This window comes from Branchiostoma lanceolatum, chromosome 5 (assembly GCF_035083965.1).
Source record: "Branchiostoma lanceolatum isolate klBraLanc5 chromosome 5, klBraLanc5.hap2, whole genome shotgun sequence".
In the NCBI taxonomy this organism is placed as follows: domain Eukaryota; kingdom Metazoa; phylum Chordata; class Leptocardii; order Amphioxiformes; family Branchiostomatidae; genus Branchiostoma; species Branchiostoma lanceolatum.
The window spans coordinates 4093309-4114994 of record NC_089726.1 but is presented as its reverse complement, the minus strand read 5'-3'; the positions used below and the strand labels follow the sequence as shown (position 1 = coordinate 4114994).

The 21686-nt window shown below is 39.6% G+C and overlaps 1 protein-coding gene and 1 long non-coding RNA gene across 2 annotated transcripts; both read right to left on the bottom strand.

Annotated features, from left to right (window-relative positions):
* Positions 1-1742: 1742 nt before the first annotated feature.
* On the bottom strand, positions 1743-4935 carry LOC136434515 (uncharacterized). Its single transcript, XR_010755753.1, has 2 exons — positions 3814-4935; positions 1743-3484 (listed from the first exon to the last, which is right to left on the bottom strand). It is a non-coding gene; the product is annotated as an uncharacterized lncRNA (long non-coding RNA).
* Positions 4936-5288: 353 nt separating this feature from the next.
* On the bottom strand, positions 5289-21016 carry LOC136434796 (protein disulfide isomerase Creld2-like). The gene is made up of 12 exons (XM_066427859.1): positions 20243-21016; positions 16013-16123; positions 15205-15257; positions 14991-15029; positions 14575-14624; positions 13900-14026; positions 11323-11418; positions 10823-10924; positions 10293-10391; positions 8751-8888; positions 6355-7099; positions 5289-5913 (listed from the first exon to the last, which is right to left on the bottom strand). Exons 1-11 carry the CDS (start codon positions 20455-20457, stop codon positions 6876-6878), a joined length of 1254 nt encoding a protein of 417 aa, XP_066283956.1. The 5' UTR covers positions 20458-21016; the 3' UTR covers positions 5289-5913; positions 6355-6875.
* Between the last annotated feature and the right edge of the window lie 670 nt (positions 21017-21686).

Here is a 21686-nt window from a genome sequence, read left to right as displayed (position 1 = left end):
TCAAGGATAAAAGAAACGAAAAGACATTGCACGAGCCAATAAACAGCCATCATTTCTAACTTTTTGATCCGACTGAATTTCTACAAATAACGTCTTGTCCTGGCCGTCTTTTTCCGTGATATCATCGTACAGATTTCTGACAACTATTGAAACATTCTATTAGACCACGAAGTATTTCAACCAATACAATGGAGGATACTAGTATTACGACCACATTGATAAAACGAAGATGTGAAAAAAAATCAAATATATTCTGAGGATAACCGATCTGGAGTCCGAAGACACCAGTTCATTTCCTCGAAAACACAAAAGAAGTTACGTTGATAAAGGTTAGACATCCAGGTCATAAGAGGTTAAGACTCAAGCAACTGGATGAAATTTGGAAACGGTCAGGCTTTTCAGACAGCATCTGCTCTCTTTCGTCAGTGACTAAAGGGAAGAACAGGAGTAACCATCTTTTAAACCAAAAGTCATCCTAAATTGTCTTCGCCTCTTTAACATATCAACGTGGACTTTTGGTTGCTCCATTTATTTCTTTTAGTCACTGACGAAAGACAGCGGATGCTGTCATAAACGTCTGTTTCCAAATTTTATGCAGTTGCTTGTCGATGAGTAACTGTCATTTGGTACAGAAGTTCTTTCTGCTATGAGACCCACCGTTGCCAGGTAAGTAAACATCTGCAACAAGGTCTTCATTAGATGTCCGTGGTTGTAATTGTTGTTCGTTAGCGTCGTTTCCGTCTGCATTGTTCAATGCAGTCTGATTTTAAGTTATTGACGTCACTCGTTTTCCGAATGACGTCATGAGAGTTGATTCTTCCTTTTCTTTGTTCCGGAATCCGAACACTTTTGCGACTGTGACACAAAAACATATTTCCCCCCCCCCCCAAATGAATAAATGAATGAACTTTACTGCTCAACAATCGTACATGGTACAATGTATGGCATTAAATCAACAATACTATCTAAGGCTAATCTATCCTACTATTCTTAGTACAAAATATTATCGAAACCAGTATATTGGTTACAATATAGTCATGTATGGGTAATTCTGTCTCGCTTTTGGATGTGAGAGCGAGCTTAGTTTGTTTCTAAAAGTTTGTGTGTGTGTGTGTGTGCGCATGAGGAGGGTCATGCTCTTCTTGGCGCCTGATGGTTCTTTGGTTTAAAGTGAAGTTTGGTATGGGGTACAGTACCGAGGTTGTGATATCTCAAACTTGCACCAATCAGCGACAATTTGTCGTCTGAAATTGCAGGGTTTTTTTTAAAGTTATCTTGTATCTGATTTGGAGTACCGAGGTTGTGATATCTTTTTGAGAGACATCAACAAAATGGCTCAAACTTGCACCAATCAGCGACAATTTGTCGTCTGAAATTGTAGGGTTTTTTTCCAGAAAGTTATCTTGTATCTGATTTGGAGCCAAAACTGACAATGTCAATGTGATATTTCGGATGCAGCCATTTTCTTTGTAGAGGTCAAATATTTTACCGGTGCATTGAACCTTAAAATGACTGCAAACTTGCACAAAGTCGCCGCAATAATTTGGTGCAATTAACCACAGTCCAGTGAGATACCCACTTTAGTAAAAAAAATCAGAACGGTTAATTTTCACAGTCTAATCATTTTATATTGCTGAAGATGAGGACATTTTTTCCTCTTTCCTAGAAATTGTGGCCATCCTGTCTTCACGTCTTAAATACAATTTGCTTAGCGAATATCTAGTGAGACACATTCAAAGATCTCCTATTGCATAGAGGCAATCCTTTATTTTCACATCACCGTTGCCTTCACAATTCAACATTACATGAGAAGAACAAATATGGAAATATTGAAGACAACTAAGAAAAGGAGTCCCAGCACCAACATTGCTTTCCGTTTCTGGCATTTTCACAGGAATTCCGATCATTTCTTTTCCAGATTTAACTTTAGCTAGACGCATGGAATGATATAATGATGCATACTCAACGAACAATTTCAGTTTTTTTCAGATTCTCTTTTGTGAATAAGTAACTCAACCCCATGAAAATGCCAGTTAACACAAGAGACTACATTTTAAAAATCTGTACTTTCTTACATCACAAAAGACTGTCTCACACCAGAGTTTCCAACAATGTGAAAGGTACCACTAAAATATATTAACGTCTCACATCTCCTAGTACTTCTTTACTTCCCATACATTACTTTTTTTTTCTGGTTGTTTTTCATTATTTGCATCTTACTTGCACAGGTGTACTCAGTGATAATGACATAACTCTCAGTTTGATACACAATATAAGTATCTGACATACACAATTCCACTCCTAACTGACACAATAATGTCTAACCGTCCAACCCACTAAATAAAGCCCAGTAGAAATTGCTGTCGTGACACAGCTTGTTTGCACTAGAAAACTTTTGAGAATATTTCTAGACCCCAAACAAATTTTGTATTGCCAACTTTCATCAAATGAACTGTTAAGTACAGATTTCCACAAACATTCCATATTTTGAGCTAAAATATGCAGACTCTAGACTCATCAAAAGTTGAGAAATAAGTGCTGTAAGTATGCCTGTAACATTGTTTGCTGTAGTGTGTGTTCATGTTGGTTTTTATACATCAGGCACAAAATGCAGGCAGAGCTGAATACATGACATTGTATACAACACGGGAAATTAGAGAAACCAGGTTGTTTAAAGACAAAAAGCTTGAGAAAGTTAGCCTGAGTACCAGCCTCCGTAGTAACCTCTGGCTCAATTCTTGTCGCTAGCTAACCATGGATAGCATGCGACAAGAATTGAGCCAGCGGTCACTACGGAGGCTGGTACTCAGGCTACGAGAAAGTTTGATGTATAATAATTCATCTGTGTAACAGACTCCAACAGACAGAATGGTACAGACAATTTTGGAATACAGGAAATGTTGATGGAAGCTCTCATTGGGTCTCATGGACAGTCATATGCTTTAAAAGCCAAAAACATATTTAGTAATACCAAGACCTTGTTTTCTCAAGAGACAAAAGAGTATACATAGATTTTGTGTCTAAAGGATTTTTCAAAATCTCTCAACAGTTTAGCATGACAAATCGCTGTTCAAAACGAAGGTGTAATTATGCTTTTGTACGAGTTGATGTCTTTTTTTCTTTTTACAGAGCATTTCGATTGTCCTGGTTACATACGTTAACAAGTACTGGTGCCTGCGTCATTGGACCGGATGTAATGATGATCATTTGTTTAACGCATAATAGCTTCATTACGATGTCCTTACGTCAAGTAGCTACGGAATGATATCTATCTCACGAAGACCCGTGACTACCATAAATACTGAAAGACTATCATATAGCAACGGACGCCGATTACAGACTCATTTCCTCCTATTTGAAATTGCTTCGTCATAATTCCACGCGAAGCTTGCCTGAAAGAAACCAAACAAAATGGAGGAATCAGAACATAATCAATGAAGGTGATTCAGCAACAGAAGAAAGAGGTGCAGCAAACAGAGGTGGCCTTCAGATATTCAAAAAAAAAGTCAAAGTTCCTTCCCGCACCGATGGTGCATAGGGCGGCGCCCATCTCCGTTTCAGTAGCCCTTGGGCCACACTTTGTGCAATCACTACAACAGGGGGCTAGTCCACTGGTAGTGGTGTGTGTTTAACTTCCATACTATTTCCCAAATGCTGAGTGCTAAGCAGAGAAATCAGTATGTACCATTTTTACAGTCTTTGGTATGACCCGGCCGGGGTTCGAACTCACGACCTACCGTATGCAAGGCGAACACTCTACCCACTAGGCCATTGCACCGGTCAAGCTGCCTTCAAGCTGCCTGCACCGGTCACCTTCAGATATTAGACAACACCAAATCGAAGGAAACTGTTTCAAAAATGACATTCCTATAAATTGGGGACATTGTGTTCTTGAAATAGACGGTCTTTCTCAAAAAGCTTGAAATTGTAAATAAGTTAAAGGCGAATTTAAAAGTTGAAGTTATGAAAATTTGTGTACAATGTATTCTCTCACCAACACATTGATGCGTTTGTGAATATTAGTCATCATTGATGGTTTGTGAATGTAAATTTTATTTTGCATTGTGATATAAACATGGAAGTCATGTTGTTTTGTGTAATGCCCAAACAGGAAATGTAAGGGGGCAGTCTAAATAAATTATCAACGATGACTACAGGCCCTTTTCTTTAGGTCAAAACATGGGACGCCATTTTGTCATACTCAATTTGAACAGCATCTTGTTTGACCCATTTTAAAAAGTCTTGACATGGGTAGAGTAAAGAAACTTCATTTCCTCTAAATGAAATGGACCTTTTGTTTTTTAACTTGTGACTGTGAAATATGATCCTTGTTTCTTTTTCATGTTTGTTTACTTTCTTCTGAGCGTCCAAATAAGCCTTTTTACAAGTCTGAAAACTGAGGGGGAAAAGGGGGTGCATAGCTATGAGCCCTGGAACAACAAGACAGGGAGGAACATAGATACAGTCGTAAGACAAGTGATCTTCAATTTCTCATCTCCTGTGGTTTGAGACCTTACAGTAAAACTACCATCATTTACTAAAGAAGGTGTCTCCAACAGAAGACTACAGCAGTACATGAGACTATGTCTAATATGGTCTACACACACCTAGGAACAATGTTGGTGCCGGGATTTCACTAACTTTGTGGCAGTACAACAATAATGGCGGCGGTGGTGGGGGGGGTCGTCTGGGACCCTCTAAAACATGTACAAGTAGTCATAATACACTGCTACACTTTCTTTCAACACTAACTAAAGGTATTCATGGATCAAATTTTCAACGACCACTGTCGCCTTCTTCAGGATCAATAATGACCAATCACTTTCAAACCTAAATGTACAAGTAATACTACATGACAAATGATACAGATGATATAGCACAGAAAACATAACAAATCCAAACAGACTATTTTCACAGTAGTGATAGTTTTTTATACGTCAGTTTCTATAATAGGTTTACAACAGAAATTTGATATCATTTTAGACCGTTTCAGCTTTAATGAGAGACAAAATTCAGTGGAACAGTTATTCAGCACCAGGGACAGGGACATTATGTGTGAATCAATGTAAAGGAAAAGGTGCGATGAAAACTTTTAAGTAGATAATAATGAGACTCCGCATCATGAGGGAAAAAATGTACAAGTTGATTTTCGGCATTTTGTATCATTTACTTAGTACATTTGTACTGTGGCCTGTAGACATGTATGGCCCAAGCATAACGATACATAGCAACTTCTGAACAGGATTTGGTTCAGGTCCAGTTTCAAAACACATGAAAGACTCGTGGTACACATGGCATTCCTGATTTAATCTTGTAACAAATAAGGTATCCCCTACATGCCTTATTTCAGATGATTTGAACAGAAAATTATGAGATACTCTATTGGAGCTAAGTAAATCATATTACAGCTTTCGTTTGATCATCTTTGCTTGTATAGAACATTTCTTGGGTACCCTCTAAGAAGGACATTTCATGTTTTCAAAGCTCTCATAGAGAAATATTTGATCAGAACACTAACATTCTCCATCTCTACACAGTGCAAATAGTGGATTGAAATATTTCCTGCACAATTTTTTCTTTTCAATTTGGAAGTAGATGAAGTTCGTGATATGAAATCAAAAAATATATCATCATGATTCCATTATCTTCTGTGTTACCATTGAAGAGTCTACGTCACAACACTTCATTCAGCTACACCACTCAAAATGAATTGTTGTTTCAATTACACAGTAATATCATGATATTTCTTTGAGCATCATTTTGGTCACTGTTAAGATTATACACACCATTTGTGGATCATACCACTCATCCACAGGGGTGACATTTATTCTCAAAGCAGACTTTTTGATCGGGGGGGTGGTCGGAATTTTTAACACGGAGAGAGGGAAACGTAAAAATCCCGGCCACTCCTACCTAGTGGTGCGGATCGGTCCGGCCGGACCGGTTCCGGACTTGTAAAACGTTTAGGTTCAAGTCCAAAAAAACCTTAACGTCTGGAAACAAGTCCGGACTTGAAAATAAATTCTCTCACTCATACACTCCTTTTTGTTTTAAACCATCTTAAACCTTCCTTAAATCGTGAAATTTGCACTAGAAAAATATTAAAGCATTGCTGTTTTTGTGTTTATAACTGAACTTTTGTGTTAATTACTGACTGTATATAATTCCGTATATATAGTTTTCAAATTACATGTAAAATATCTGCCAATATGCAATTTTACATGTAACAGGAAAAAATATTCCAAAATTATTGTTCAGGTCCGGACTTTCAAGTCCGGACCTGAACCTAAACCTCTGGACTCGAGTCCGAACCTAAACCTAAACCCGGGTTTAGATCCACACCACTACTCCTACCTCCCACGACCAAAACCTCTGCTTGTAGAATAGTGACATTAGCTCTGACTTACTACATGTACCGTAAAATTCCTATTTACGTACGCACCCCTCCTAACGTACGCACCCCTGATTTGGGGATGATTGCAGGCCTGACTCAGTGAGTTGAAACGTTCAGGGGATAAACCCTCCTAACGTACGCACCCCCTCTTCAGCATTTTGGTGGATAGTTAAGAGGTTGACATGAAAGATCATCCTTCCGATGATGTTTACCGACTTAAAGGGCTACTGAGAAAATGTTTCTGGGTAGAAATTTAAATATATGTATTATTAATTCTTTATTACTGATTGATTATGTGGTAGCATTCCACGCTTCATTTGCAAGAAGATGTACCGTACTCTCATGCTGATATGTGATTTTTCCGAGGAAGAACCCCTCCTAACGTACGCACCCCGACTTTGACGTCAGCCTGGAGCACCTGCCTGCAACTTGAAAAGTTTAAAAAGTGCGTAGTACTACGTAAATAGGAATTTTACGGTATCTAGTACGTTTTCAGGACGAAGTACCAGACCACCCCTCCCACAACCGCCACGAACGCCCCCAGAACGGGCTCTACCATTGCTACGACCAGGGCCAGGACCACTATGAAGAAGATACTGACAAGACGAAGGGCCTCCTGTGTACTACCTGTCAGCATCTTTTTGGGGTGCTTATTCGGCTTCATGTACTTCTCGAACATGTTGACCTTCTTGACTTCTGATGCAACTGATGGGAATACATGTATTTAGACACACTTAATAGTGGCTGAAGAACAGAGGGCGGGGGGTGGTGGGGGTGGGGTGCCCGGAGCAACAGAACAACAGAGGGCAGGGAGGGGGCAAGACAGGGAAGACAGGCAACGAAACAGGTAGTGATTTGGTTAGAGATGGGATAAGAGGGAGACAAAGGTGAAACCAGAATTGCAGCATGTATTTAGACATACTAATAGTAACAGAAGAACAGAGGGCAGGGGGATGGGGGTGTTGTGTACGTAAGACAGGCAAGAAAACATGTTAGTGATTTGGTTAGAGATGGGATAAGAGGGAGACAAAGGTGAAACCAGAATTGCAACACATGTATTAGTAACAGAACAACAAAGGGCGGGGGAGGGGGTAAGACATGCAAGAAAACAGGTAGTGATTTGGTTAGAGATAGAATAAGACAAGAGGGAGACAAAGGCGAAACCAGAACCACGGCACACAAATTTGACAAAGGGTTACAACAAAAGTACACAAAGGAAATGCTCAAAGATAGAACTACAGTACACATATACATAGCAATTAGGGAGGATAGAACAGTACACAAAGAAGTAGGGTTCATACAACATTACTACATTTGTACAGTATGGAAAGCAATAAGCCCACAACAATATCACATTCTAGTATGAATAAGGGGTGTTTAGAGCACACAGGAAGGGGTGGGGCTAAACGCACTGTAATTAAAAATAGTATGGAAGAAAGAACTACAGCAAGCATTGTAAGGTGATGCACAAATGGATTGCGACAAAATTTAATATTCAGCTGAACGAGGTAGAGTTAGAATAAAATTACACATGGAAAAGAAGATAAGCAACAGCACATATGTAAGGGGAGAAGCTAGAGCTGTAGCACACATGGAAGGGGAGGAGCTAGAGCTACAACACACATGGAAGGGGAGGAGCTAGAGCTACAACACACCTTAAAAGGTAGGAGTTACACCTACATCACACATGGAAGGGGAGGAGCTAGAGCTACAACACACATGAAAGGGAAGGAGCTACAGCTAAAGCACACATTAAAGGGGATAAGCTAGAGCTACAACACACATGTAAGGGGAGATGCTAGAGCTATAGCACACATGGAAGGGGAGGAGCTAGAGCTACAGCACACATGGAAGGGGAGGAGCTGGAGCTACAACACACCTTAAAAGGTAGGAGTTACAGCTACATCACACATGGAAGGGGAGGAGCTAGAGCTACAACACACATGAAAGGGAAGGAGCTACTGTACAACTAAAGCACACATTAAAGGGGATAAGCTAGAGCTACAACACACATGTAAGGGGAGATGCTAGAGCTACAACACACATGGAAGGGGAGGAGTTAGAGCTACAGCACACATGGAAGGGGAGGAGTTTGAGCTACAGCATACATGGAAGGGTTGAAGCTAGATGTGGAGCTATAGCACACATGGAAGAGGATGAACTAGAGCTACTCTAACAGCACACATGTAGAGCTATAGGACACATGGAAGGAGTGGATCTAGCACAGTCATTTAAAAGGCTAGGGCTTCAGCACACACAAGAGGGGAGAGCTTGAGCTACAGTACGTTAAAGGTGAAAGCTACTGGCAGAGGTAGATGACTGAAGTACACAGTCATCCAATCAAACTGAGAATTACCTTCGTCCTTGAGTAGCATGACACAGTCCCCCCGTGGGTTTTTCTTGTACCCCTCCTCACACTCACAGTCGTACCCACCCATGGTGTTGGTGCAGACTTCATGCTGTAACCTGCACATGCTCTGACACTCGTCCACATCTGTAAGGTACAAATATATGATAGTCAGGTCAAGATGTGGAATTGTTACTGGGATGGAGAGGATGTACTGTGTGTAGTACAGGGATGACAACAAAGTTACTTGCTGGCCATGATAAGACCCACTAAAGTAAGGCCCTATAAAAGCACTAACCTTAACTTCAATCTTAAAAACTCATCTCCACCAGGAAGTCAAAAGGGTATACTTGATAAGAAAACAGAGGGATGTACAGCTGAAACGCGCAGAATCGCCACCCGGAAGTGAACAGACCCTATCTCTGACCTAGTTCCCGGCCATACCCATCCGCATGACCCAACAACTCACATATATTCTTACGCCACCTAAACTGCTGAACTAAACAATTTTCAACTAAAATGGGAAAGCTAAGACCCTACCTGTTCCTTCTAACCAAAAAAGTCTCCAGATTGGGCAACAAAAATTTCAAGGAAAAGAAAGGTTTCAAAGATTTTAAGGACTTAGGGGTCAGCCCTACAGCCCCTCTCCTACATAGATATGCTACAGAAAGTCCAGCGTACCCTCTGAAAAAAATAGAATGGCTCTTGGTGGATGTCAATGTGTACATGTTGGCACATTGGCACACAAACGTCTGGGCATGGTGAGTATCAAACCCAGGACCTATACCAGTTGGTTTTACCGTCACCTTTTTATCTATGCTAGGGTCTCATCCTCAGCATTAGCAGCAGAACTGGATAATGTTCATTATGCAGGGCGCTGACGAGTGGTGCTGAGGTAGGCAACGCTCTAACCGTTACGCCACACCACCATCACCCTCTGAGGCATTGGAGAAAGCAATGGAGGACAAACGATTCTGGGCTGACAGAATAGATCGAGGGGCACTCGTTATACCGGTACATGTAAGCAAAGTCAAGTGTGTAGTAAGGGGAGACGTTCCACTGGATGGACACTGTTGAGCCACGCAACTTGTACAAAATGTACTTGTATTACGGTACCTACGACTTTATGAATTGAACATGATCCATGATGTAAAAGTAGGATTTGAAAGACAACAAAACACACAAAACCTACAAAACACAGATTCCGAACTGCAATCAATTAACACATCATATATTTTTGAAACAAAATAGTAGGAAACTGATATAGAGGCCATGAAATAAAACTGGCCCTAGTAAACGGTAACAACCAATGGCATGTGACAACCCTTACTGTGTACAAATAGGTAAATATGAAATAATGTTTAGATATTAGAACTAGTAGTGTGATACGTTAAACTCGTCATGTTGAAGTATTCAATACATATACTTGTACTTAACTTAATCATTTTGTATACCATTGTTTGTTGTTTGCATGTATAGTTGTAGAAGACCTTACGAAAGTTGCTGTACTTTTGTTGTGTCAATAAAGATTTCTATGTGTTTTCGACTTACCCTCACATATTCCTTCCTTGTTCTGTTTGTATCCCATCCGGCACCTTTTGCAGTTTTCAGGTCCGGGACCGTTGCAACCATGACAGGGACGGGCACACTCTGAAGGGGGGAAAAGAAAAGTACATTGAAAAGGTAGCAAGCACTGATTAGATTAGATTAGTTTAGATTAAACTAAATTATGATGTACGAACGAACGAACGAACGGACATGGACCATGAACCAGCTTTCTGCCTACAGTATGTTGTATGTTGTACCAATTGTATATTGATGTACCACTTATATGTAATGATATATGTTAATAGAGTTATTAGGACTCAAATGACTGTGTATCTTTGTAATACTTATCTCAGACTCTTCCCTCATGACCTCAATGAAAAGCGGCCGATTTGAGCTTCTCGTGAATTAACAAAGGTTCAAACAAACCAACAAATGATTTGATTTATTGGTTTGACTGTATGAGTACAACAATCAATATTGTAACTGAAAGAGTTTAGAAGAAATAACTTGGCAATTGTTGGAAGGTTGCTCACCTATACAATAACCTTCCACCATGTCTGCTCCTTTCCCAACGTCACATTTCACACAGTTTTCAGGACCAACGCCCGTACAGCCCTTGCACAAGGGGTCGCATTCTGGGTACAAAAGACAACACTTTGTTAAACATTGTGTGTATTATAAAGTCCATGATGTTAGTGACCCTGCCTATGTGACATCTGAAATTTCATTTCATTGTGATACTGTAATGTAGTTTCAACTGGATGTGAAAGCAAAAGTGAGTTGGTTCTACACTTCCAGGAACATTACAGAAGAGAATAGCATGTTTCTAATGTGAGTTTTTTTCGGAGAAAGTAAACAAGAAAAACATCTTTACCTTTACACGAGCCCAGGATATGTACGGCCCGATATGGGTCAAAGTTCTATGGTATTGTGTGTAAAACATTATCAAGGTATTCCAGAGGCCCAAATGTTTAATGTTTGATGTAGATTTAGAATTTTTTGGCAGAAGGAATAAACAAGAAAAAAATGTTACCTTCACACGAGCCCTCGACCAGGACATGGTTGTCCCTACACTTCTTACACTCGTTGGCCTCTGGTCCGTAACACTCGTCACAGGCCTCGTTACACTCTGGTGGTGGGAGGGGAGGGAAGGGAAGGGGGAAGATCATGTGTGTTAACAACAAAAACTCTCGACAAAGCTGCCTCCTGCAGTTCCAAAAAAGCTGCTAGAGGGCTTGTCACTTTTGAAGCAAAATTCTACAGGCCTTAGCAGTTTGTGTGCATCATGGGTGTTACAACATGTTTGAATCCATTGATTTAACTTTCTAAGCAGTCTGTCAGTCAGTTCAGTCATTTGTCAAAAAATACAACATTTGAGATAAATGTGGAAAAACACAGGAATAACAATAAACACGTAAGAGAAAGAAGTGAAGGAGATGTTAGACAATGTAGTTGAATTGTGAACAGCAATACATACGATAAGTGGAGAGAATTGAAGAAGTACTGATTGCAGCTGCAGGGTGTCCAGACCACTGCAGCAGCGGAACACAGTGGACTACTAAATGAGGATGCCTCTACAGAAAGAGTGTATACAACAATTAGAACCGAGATAGCTATAGCTAGCTACAGAGAAGTTCCAGACTAAGAACGGGCACATGGCACAACAACAGCTGGTTATATTACACCAAACGACCTGTCACACCAAACCTTTACATATCTAACAGCATGCATTATTCAAAGCTATTTAATGAGGATGCCTCTACAGAAAAAGCATCTACAACACGCTAAGCTAGCTACGGAGAAGTTCCAGACTGAGGCGAAGTTTCTCCGGACGTACGGAAACACTTGTGTGCGCCCACGATGTTGACACAGTACATTCCCTGCGGACACGGAGTCGGAGTCTCTCTCTGACACTCATCAATGTCTGGTGTGAAAAGTTCAGTCGTAAAACAACTCGTATACCATCATCAAACGTTCTAACCCTTGTCCTGCCCTTGTCTTGTCCTATATATACAGGTTGCGCAGTATACAGCCTGTATGTGGGTCCTGTATGCATATATTTACGGGTTGGGGGTATTTTTTAGGTGAATGCATCACACCGCAGCGAAACGCACCACATAAAAGATGTTTTTCCGTCCCACTCATTGTTTGGGAGCCCAATTTTCTGTACCTTTATCTGTATAGCTGGCAACGAAACACACCAAATGCAGAAGTAACGATGCCACAGCAGCGCAGAAAAACCCAAGGGAAAATGACCTGATTAAGAAATGAAATTAATGAAATAACTTGGCGCGTAAAAAAACCAGCAGGACAAGGGTTAACTGTAACATATCAATAAACTAATGGAAAAAACATTTAAACTATATACATGTAAATAACCAAATAGAAAAGCACAAATTGTGATCATATAATTTACATGGGAATCACTAAGGTTGAGAATGCTATTTCAGTCCCACGGACAGGTAAAATCTACAAAAAAATCATCAATTTTCTACAAATACTGAGGTAAGTGAGGCTGAGAAGCTTTCTAAAACTTTCGTATATAAATACATAAAATCAAAGTAAATTAGAGAAAAAGTACTTGAAGTTGAATGTAGAATAAGAAATTGACCTGGAGAAGCTACGTAGATACGGTGGTATTTTCTAAGTGCCAAACCTCATAAACTTGAACTAAGAAACTCGAGGAAAAACTTTTAAAAAGCGGACCTATGCATCCCTTCCCCTGCACATAGTTGTAGCCGGTGTGACATCCCAGACAGTTCTCCAGCCCCGGGCCTTTACAGGTTATGTTACATCCATAATGGCACACTGGGGGTCAACATGGGGATTAGGAACAACATGCACAAGCACACAAAACAATAGACAAACACTGGCAGTGGCCATTTTTTTTGTCAGATGTACAAATCTAAACTAGAAGGAAGCTGTTACAGATAGAAAGTTCTTGGTTGTAATATGAAATACAAAATCAGGGAAAATGACACAATGATTAGGATAAGGAAGCATATAATTTTAGTTATCTGCAAAGAAATATACATTTTGTACAGAACAAAAACAATGAGAAGAAACAAAACAATAACGAGGAACTTAGAAATTAAGAAACTATGAAGTTAGAGCGAATGACATGCTAATTATAAATACTATAATAGCTATCATTTGAAGAAAACAAAAGTAAAACATGAGTCTGTCAACTTGTCAGTATGTCAGTCAGTGTTGCAAAAAACATGATTTTCAATACACTTCTTGGAGCCCAGATAGTACAGTAGTACATATTAATGTTCAAAGCATTCAAAAGATTAGAAAATTAACTTCCATAAACCTATAAAAGCCTATACTGTAATTCTTGTTTCTTTCACTGAACTCTATGTTCACTGTTTTCACTGTTACTTCTGTACCATGAACTTAGCATCACTGTGAAAAAACTGGTTGTTATCATCTGTGATTCCTTCACACATCCGTTCTGTAAATCACTTGCCGCCACCGTGAAGTTAAAGTTCAGTGAAAATGAACATTTTCCTTACACCATAAAATTTTGCTTCCGTGAAGATAAAGTGAATTACAGTATTTAAAACTTGATCTTTCGATAATTCTCCCAGTTACATATAGTTCCTACCTTTGCAGCTGACATGGGTGGTGTTTTTGTACTCTTCGTAGTGATCGACTGTGCACTGTTCACATAGCGCCCCCTGGTAACCTTTGTCACAACTGCAGGCTCCAGTGCCTTCCCTTGTTCCGTCACCCTGCAAGAATTACAGTCTACTTTCAGAACATTTTGAAATATTACTTCTCGAAAATTCTATCAAATATGCACAGCATATGTGTGTTGTGAAATGTTGATGGAAATGCTTGTATGAAATTTTTACTGGAATACTTGTAGTTAAAATTGCACTGTCATAACTTTCAAAGAAAGTACTAAGTCTAGCAGTACATGCTATTTTCATGCAGCTTATTAGATCTACAGGTTCCTGATAAGCAAAACCTGTTTTGTAATTGCCCCCAAGGTGCAGTACCATCAACCACCTTCAAGGTGCAGTACCATCAAAAATTACTAGTTGGTGCTTCAGTACGGCCTGAAGTTCCTGACAAACTTAACACTCAATAACTGTAATGTTCACATGTCAACTACTTACAATTTTTCCACGACAATAATTACTAAAATACACTTAATCATGAACCTGTCTGTATTTGCTAGCAGATATTCATTTCTTGTGTAATTTTTCTTCATACTATGTGGACTCATTTTGTACAAATGCTACGGATGAGCATAAATGTAAAACTTGAGACTTACATCACACTTTCCACGGCCAGAGCAGACTTTCTCTCGTCCAACAGGACAATCTGGGAGAAAGGAGAGAAACACAGGACAACAGTTAGTTGAAATGCAATATGAATTAAATCAAATAAGTATCTCACAATGAGGCCCATTATCAAACTTGACCTTTGTTTTTCAACCTCTACCTACCTAGTAGTACCTACAATGTATGGAATATCAGAAAGATCCATTCACATCAGTTGTCAACTTATGCTGTCCACACAAAGAGAGGGAGAGAAAGAGAGACTCAGAGAGACTCAGAGAGAGAGAGAAAGAGAGAGAGAGCTATAGATATATAGATAAGTAGATATATAGATATGTAAATAAACAAGACACAGACAAACAACACCCAAAACATAACCTTCCTGGCAAAGGTAAATAGATAAACTCACCTCTACATGATGGTCCCCATGTGTTGTTGGGACAGCATGCTGGTGAAACAAAACAATAAATTAGAAATACAGGATTACATATCAAAAATCTATTTACATGTATGATGTGTCTTGTTATTTCATAACATTTCAGTCTTTAACCTTTAGCACTCAGACATAGCCATTTAGCACCCAATCCTGAGCAGGGGTGTGCTGAGAAGAAAGAAGCACTTACCTTTAACATGGTCTATACACAGCCACTTGTACAAGTTGGTATGAGGACTCTCGCTGTTAAAAGAAATAGGAAAATTGTGAAAAAGGGCACTTAGTGGCTTTAAAATCAATGATTTGTCCTCAGTTCATCAAAGTGACGGTCCATTTGTGAAAATATTTATGTGCATAATTATAAAACAATACTGTCGTAATGATTGATGTATGTGCATGGTAAGAAAATGTTGTCCTTTTGCGTCACAAGCAAGTTTTGAAAATAAGATTTGTTCATTCATAAGAGTTTTTGTAGTGCCTGAAGCAGCATATAGGGTTGCATGGTTTCCTTGCTGTTTCAGTAGCAGGATATATTTTTACAGGGAGGGGTTTAATGCTAGTCCTTCTTTGCTTGAGGTACTTCCTCAAACACTAGACCCCTATTTTACGTGCCTTCCAAAAGACAGGTGCAGCCCCAACCAAGAGGCCCTTCTCAGGATTAAACCAGGGTTTCCCAGCTACCACTACTTGGAACCAGGAGCTCAACTGTGTATGCCTCTACCAGTTGAGCTACAGGGTCACATACAAGGAATATGATTATAGTACAGTGCTAAAGTTTCTTCCAACACTAAAGGTATTCACGGATCAAATTTTCTTCTTCAGGATCAATAATGACCAATCACTTCCGAACGTAAACTCACGAGACATTATAGACATGTGTCTTTACGGATAGGTGATGTCAGCAATTGGTCAAACATGCGAGGAAGTTTATAATTCCCACTGTCTCTGTTTAGTCTAACGAAGGAGAAAGAAGTGTGGAAAATGGAGATGAAACTGACTCTTTTCTCCACCACTCCTCCAGCAGTTCTTCATGTTCCTCCACCAGGGCGTGGCAGGCGTGGTTGTCCTTCGTGCACAGCTGTTCTATGATCTCCAACAGACGGACCTCGCTAAAACACCAACGTTACTTCAATTAGTGGTGCGCACCTACACCCGAGTTTAGGTTTAGCTTCGGACTCGAGTCCAGAGGTTAAGGTTCAGGAACCAATGGAATATGTGTGCTATGAATATTTTTTTTCTGTTTCATGTAAAATTGCATACATTACATACAGTCAGTAATTAATGCAGAAGTTCAGTTATAAACACAAAACAGCAATGTTTTCATATTTTTCCGGTGCAAATTTCACGATCTAAGGAAGCTTTAAGATGGTTTGAATCCAAAAGGAGTGTAAAAGCGAGAGATTTTTTTTCAAGTCCGGACTTGATTCCAGATGTTTAGGTTTTTTTTGGACTTGAACCTAAAGGTTAGGAACAGGTCAGGGGTTTAGGTTCACACAATTCTGTACCAGTCACACTGTCACTGTGTGTCAGGTGTCTTCCTCCTCATAGACTCTCAGGCATTTATACCATGCACAACTTGTCGGAGTTGATGTTGATATTCAAGCAGATATTCAGAGGCAATAGCATTTTTGATTGGCGATGAAAAGCTAATAGCCCTTTAGGTGAGTCAGAATCTCATCCTTCCTTCAGGGCATCTCAACTAAATATCAAATGATCTAAAAAAAACATCTATGGCAAAAAAGCTGAAATTTTACCATACATGTACTTTAATTATTTTTGACAAAAATATTTCAGTATTAGTTGAAGCAAGGATATTTTAACATCCTTCATTTAAGTTGCAAGGGCTAAAGTTGCAACTTTTAGCTTTAGATATATTACACACTCTTACATTTGGTTTAAAGCTTAGTACCCTCTCATCTACAAGTTTGTACAGTCTATCCTATAATTATAGACGTCACACTGTCCTTGTCCTACAGTAGAGAAGAGGTGGAGTGCTCTACCACTACTACTAAGTTGAGGTGGGGAGGGGGCTACAAATGTACATGGAGTTCTAACTATACCTACACTTAAACACCAGTGTTGCAAATAAAAGATCAACATTCCTTCAAAATGTTTTTATTGTTATGAACTTTCTCCTGTTAATCTTGTAAGGGAAAGTACAAAAGAGTGTTTTCATTCACTTTCCAGAAGAAAAAAAACTAAAACTTTAAGCATTACCTCACTAGACTGCGCCAAATTGCAATAAGAAATTGTGACAACTTTGCTAGTAATTTTCACCGATTTTTCCTTTGCGGTCACACTGACGCGTGACACAAGGGTAAAATATATGACCTCTATAACACAATCAAAATGGCCTCGACCAGCATGTCAGTCATTCTCAGTTTTGGCAAGTTGTAGCCAATACAGAATTAACAGATGATAAGTAATTGATGATACTAGTTTGCTGCAACAAGTGAAATGTTGTTCAATAAAGCTGAACTAACAGACGATAGACAATGTTATCTAAAGCAACAATGGTGTTCAGTGAGAAATAAGGAGGGGGGGAGTCAGAGGGAAGGTCATTGTCAGGGTCAAACTCGTCCAACCTTTCCGTCCCGTCTGCCTTCATACGTCTCCACTTAGAGCTGGGGGGTCAACCGAAGTCGTCGTTAGCGATAAAGAAACAACAAACATGCACAGAAGAACACTTAGAAAAATAGTCATATGTTACATAAGATAACAACAAATTAGTGTCAGCGAAACTGTTGGGGACAGCCCTATGTCCCAAAACACCTAATACTTTAGTAATAGTATGCTCCGACGTCCCTACGTTCTGACACCCCTATGTTAGGGTTAGGGTTGATGGTTGTGAGAACATAGGGATGCTGGAACATAGGGATGCTGGAACATAGGGGTGTCGGAACATAGGGGTGTAACTGTAATTGTCAGTCATTGGGGTGTGATATTGTTTTCAACAGGAGTTGGACACTCATTCAAGGGTAAATAAATTCAGATTCTTGATTGAGCCTAAGGACGACCAGAGGGTTTGAAAGGGGGGTTATCTAACAGTAACACAAGACAAAAAAGTACCTAGACTCAAGTATCAAGTGTATGTTTGGGGGCTTATGAATCTGACCAGAGATTATGATTTAAACTTTGATTTGTCAATTTGACAGTTTCAAGCTGATTCTATGTAACATTTTTACAAGAAAAGAAAAGTATCAAAAAGTGTTGTTTTTTCCTGTATTTTCCAACAATAGACCTTTAATGCTCTTCCTATAAGTCTTTAGAATTTGGGACCAAACATTAAAAGAATGCATGATTTTGCTCTTCAGATACCTGTAACTAGGGCCACACCCAACTACCATCCACCTTGTCCAATCAGAATCCCATCTGGGAGCTCCTGCCACAGAGTACACGACCTCTATTTCATCTTTTCTACCAGGATGCGGTATTCAGCAGTTAGCAAGGGTGAGGGCCCTTAATCATGGTGGAGCATTGTGTGGTTTGAGCTAGTACCAGACCACTCTAAACTGGTTGTCAAGTAGTTTAAGCCTAACGAATTACGTGGACTTATTGTTGGAGACTACGTGTCACACGTGTCATTTGTACGTGTGGCTTCAAATTTCTAAACCCTGCACTTCTGTATGTAAGATATCCTTGTACAGTAGAGCAAAACCCCACATAAGTTTAAATCTTTACCCAATCAAATTGAGAACACGTGTCATAAAAAAAGTGTGTCATGTGTATGTTTGGTTTCGAATGTCTAAATCCTGCACTTCTGTAAGATATCCTTGTACACTGAAGCAACACCGTACATAAGTCAAACCTTATCCCACCAAATTGAGAATACGTGTCATACATGTCATTTGTACAATGTATGAGAAATTTTAAGATTTCTAAATCCTGCACTTTTGCAATTGTAAAATCTTCACCCCAGAAGTGTACTGGAACAGGTGGTTTTGGGTTATTCCATTATCATAGGGTGGGGTCAGGGGAGGATCAGAAAGGAATACTTGTCCTCTTCCCTTCCCTCTGACTTTTCCCTCTTGATACAATAGATTCTCTGTCTAACATTTATCTTAACACTGGAATCACTATATACACATACTTGCCATCCCCAGCAAGCAAGGCTCAAGCAATCAATAACTAGATGAGATGGAAGATACATCCAATTCTAGCATTAACATAGAATTGTTAATGCTAGAATTCTGTATCTGAAAAATGTAGTTACCATTCTGTAAATTCTAGCATATGGATATGTAAAGTAGCATTAACATACTTCAGCTGTGTCAGGATTCGATCATTTTACATATCCATATGCTAGAATTTACAGAATGGTAACTACATTTTTCAGATACAGAATTTTGTTTGATGATACATGCAATATTGGTTTCATCGGAATTAGAGGGTTTCAGCACAGGTCACTTAATAGGCGACTTGGATAATTGAAGAAAGATTTATAAAACTGCAATAAAATTCACAAATCATGGAAGACTTGCATATTGAAGTTAGCAGAACTTAAGTCTAGATCTTCTTGTGTCAGCATTCTTTAGATTTCTGCATTACATGTACATGTTGTCTACATGTTGTCTACATGTTTATCTATCTACAATTTTAATTTAAAACTTTTTCACAGATTGCAGGTACAGTTATTTCAAGCCCTGGTCTCTTTAGACAGAAATGAATTTGAAATGATTTTTCTATTCTATTATCTATCTATTACATGCTCTGTACACTTCTTTTAGACCAATTTCTTAGAAGTCTGATTATTCCTATTTGGCTTTTGATATGTAAAAACAATGAGTGGTGTACTACAACTTGTTGCTCCAACACAAATCTATCCATATATACATATTTACAACAGTGTTTTTAATCCAATTTAGTCTGCAATCAAATCCTCTATAAAATCTACAAGATAACCACGAAAATAGCTAGATCTAGCAATTTGTTTGACCAGAATACTTCAGAAGCTCTTTATTTACTGGTTACACTATTGTCTTCAGACTCTTTCTCGGTCACCGTTAAAAGATAGTGGATGGAATTTGAAATGTCTGACTCTTTTAAGAGAATCTATCCGGTTACTTGATTCATTTTCTATACCGTGATACCTAGTAAAGAGATTCTTGATTGTAATATTCATTTAGAAAATGAATAATTTTATAATTTAGCTACTGATCACTAATGAAATTACCATATGCTTCTTTACTTTTCTTAAGTCAATGAAGATTCTTGGAAGATTTTCTTACCTTCTCCTGTACTCCTTGAGATAAGTCTCCTCCCAGTCTGTGTTTCCACCTCCAAATCCCCCCTTCTCAGTCTCAGCGTACTTCTCAGCGAACCTGTCCGTTATACCCTTACATGTGGCACAGTTCCACTGTACGGACTCGGCTGGACTGGGCCACGCGAGGAAAAACAGAAGGCAGGAGAGAACCGCTGCTTCATGCCACATCGTCCACTTCATGTTAGAACCTTGGTCTGTGTGTTAAGCTGAGGCTGAACGGCTTAATAAAAGCCAGGCCACAACTTTGGTAAAAAAGGGGGAGGGGGGCGCCGGAACGTTCACTCAGAAGTCGCTCCGAACTGCGTGGCCAAGCCGACGTGTACCTCCGATATAAAGGCAGTTTTCGTCATACAAAACGACGTGACATGTTGTGTTGAAGAGGGCTACAAGATCCTGGTTTGAGTCCGGACTCGGCTTTTTCAGGGTCCTTCAACGTTTCGGCTTCGCTACCGCTACAACAACTTGGTGTTATGATGAGGTGTTCCTCAGAACCCGGATATGCGATCAGCTGTTCTCGGTTAGAGTGGTAAGAAAACCTCCTAGAAATTCTCGTTGGTCCCTTTGACACACTGTTCAGCACAGTTTCCCGACTCCTTGCGAGCTAAGTGACGCCTGGCTGAAGATATTTGCTAGATCTAGAGCAGAATCAGCCGAGAAAACAAGAATTTTTGACTTCCTGATCTGTAAAACTCGGCTCCTCGTCCATGGGCGCCGCCATCTTGTTTAAGCTGGCCAATCAGAGCGCGCCACGCTGGGGAAGCCCACTCTGACACGCCTGGGATCTCCCTGATGACGTCATACGTCCAAAAACTCCCGCCAAATTAACACGTGTACAAATGCAATCAGAGATGGCAAACTTCAGCCCCTTACCCATGAAGACAGACAATAAAGGCTTCACTCAGGATCGTTGGGGGGTAACTAACGTAGCGGTTGCGACAAATGTTGAATCTAGGAGAATGATAGACACGCATGATGGAAATTGCGTTTGTTTTTGCACCACTCTCGTATATAAAGGCTTATAATTTTTAGGCTTAGGCTTAGGCGCTTGTGTGCGCCTCGCGCTATGTATACTGCAAGTCTTTGTATATCAACATTTTTATGGAGCCAATATACCCATTCATTTCTAATAAAAAAACTACCTATATTATAAACGTTGCAATGTTATAATTGCAACGTTATAAATTGTTGCAATTTCGAATAAAGAATTATAAACGTTGCTAATGTCACAATGTGGTGTGATTAGTTCAACGTTAAACAAGAACCGGTCAGTTGTGTGTGTGACAGACAGAAGTTTTACTTTGTGTGTATGTGCGTTGGAATCTAGAGTTGTATCTGTGAGACACAGTTGACTGTGTGTGTGTGTGTGTGTGTGTGTGTGTGTGTTTGTGTGTGTGTTTGTGTGTGTGTGA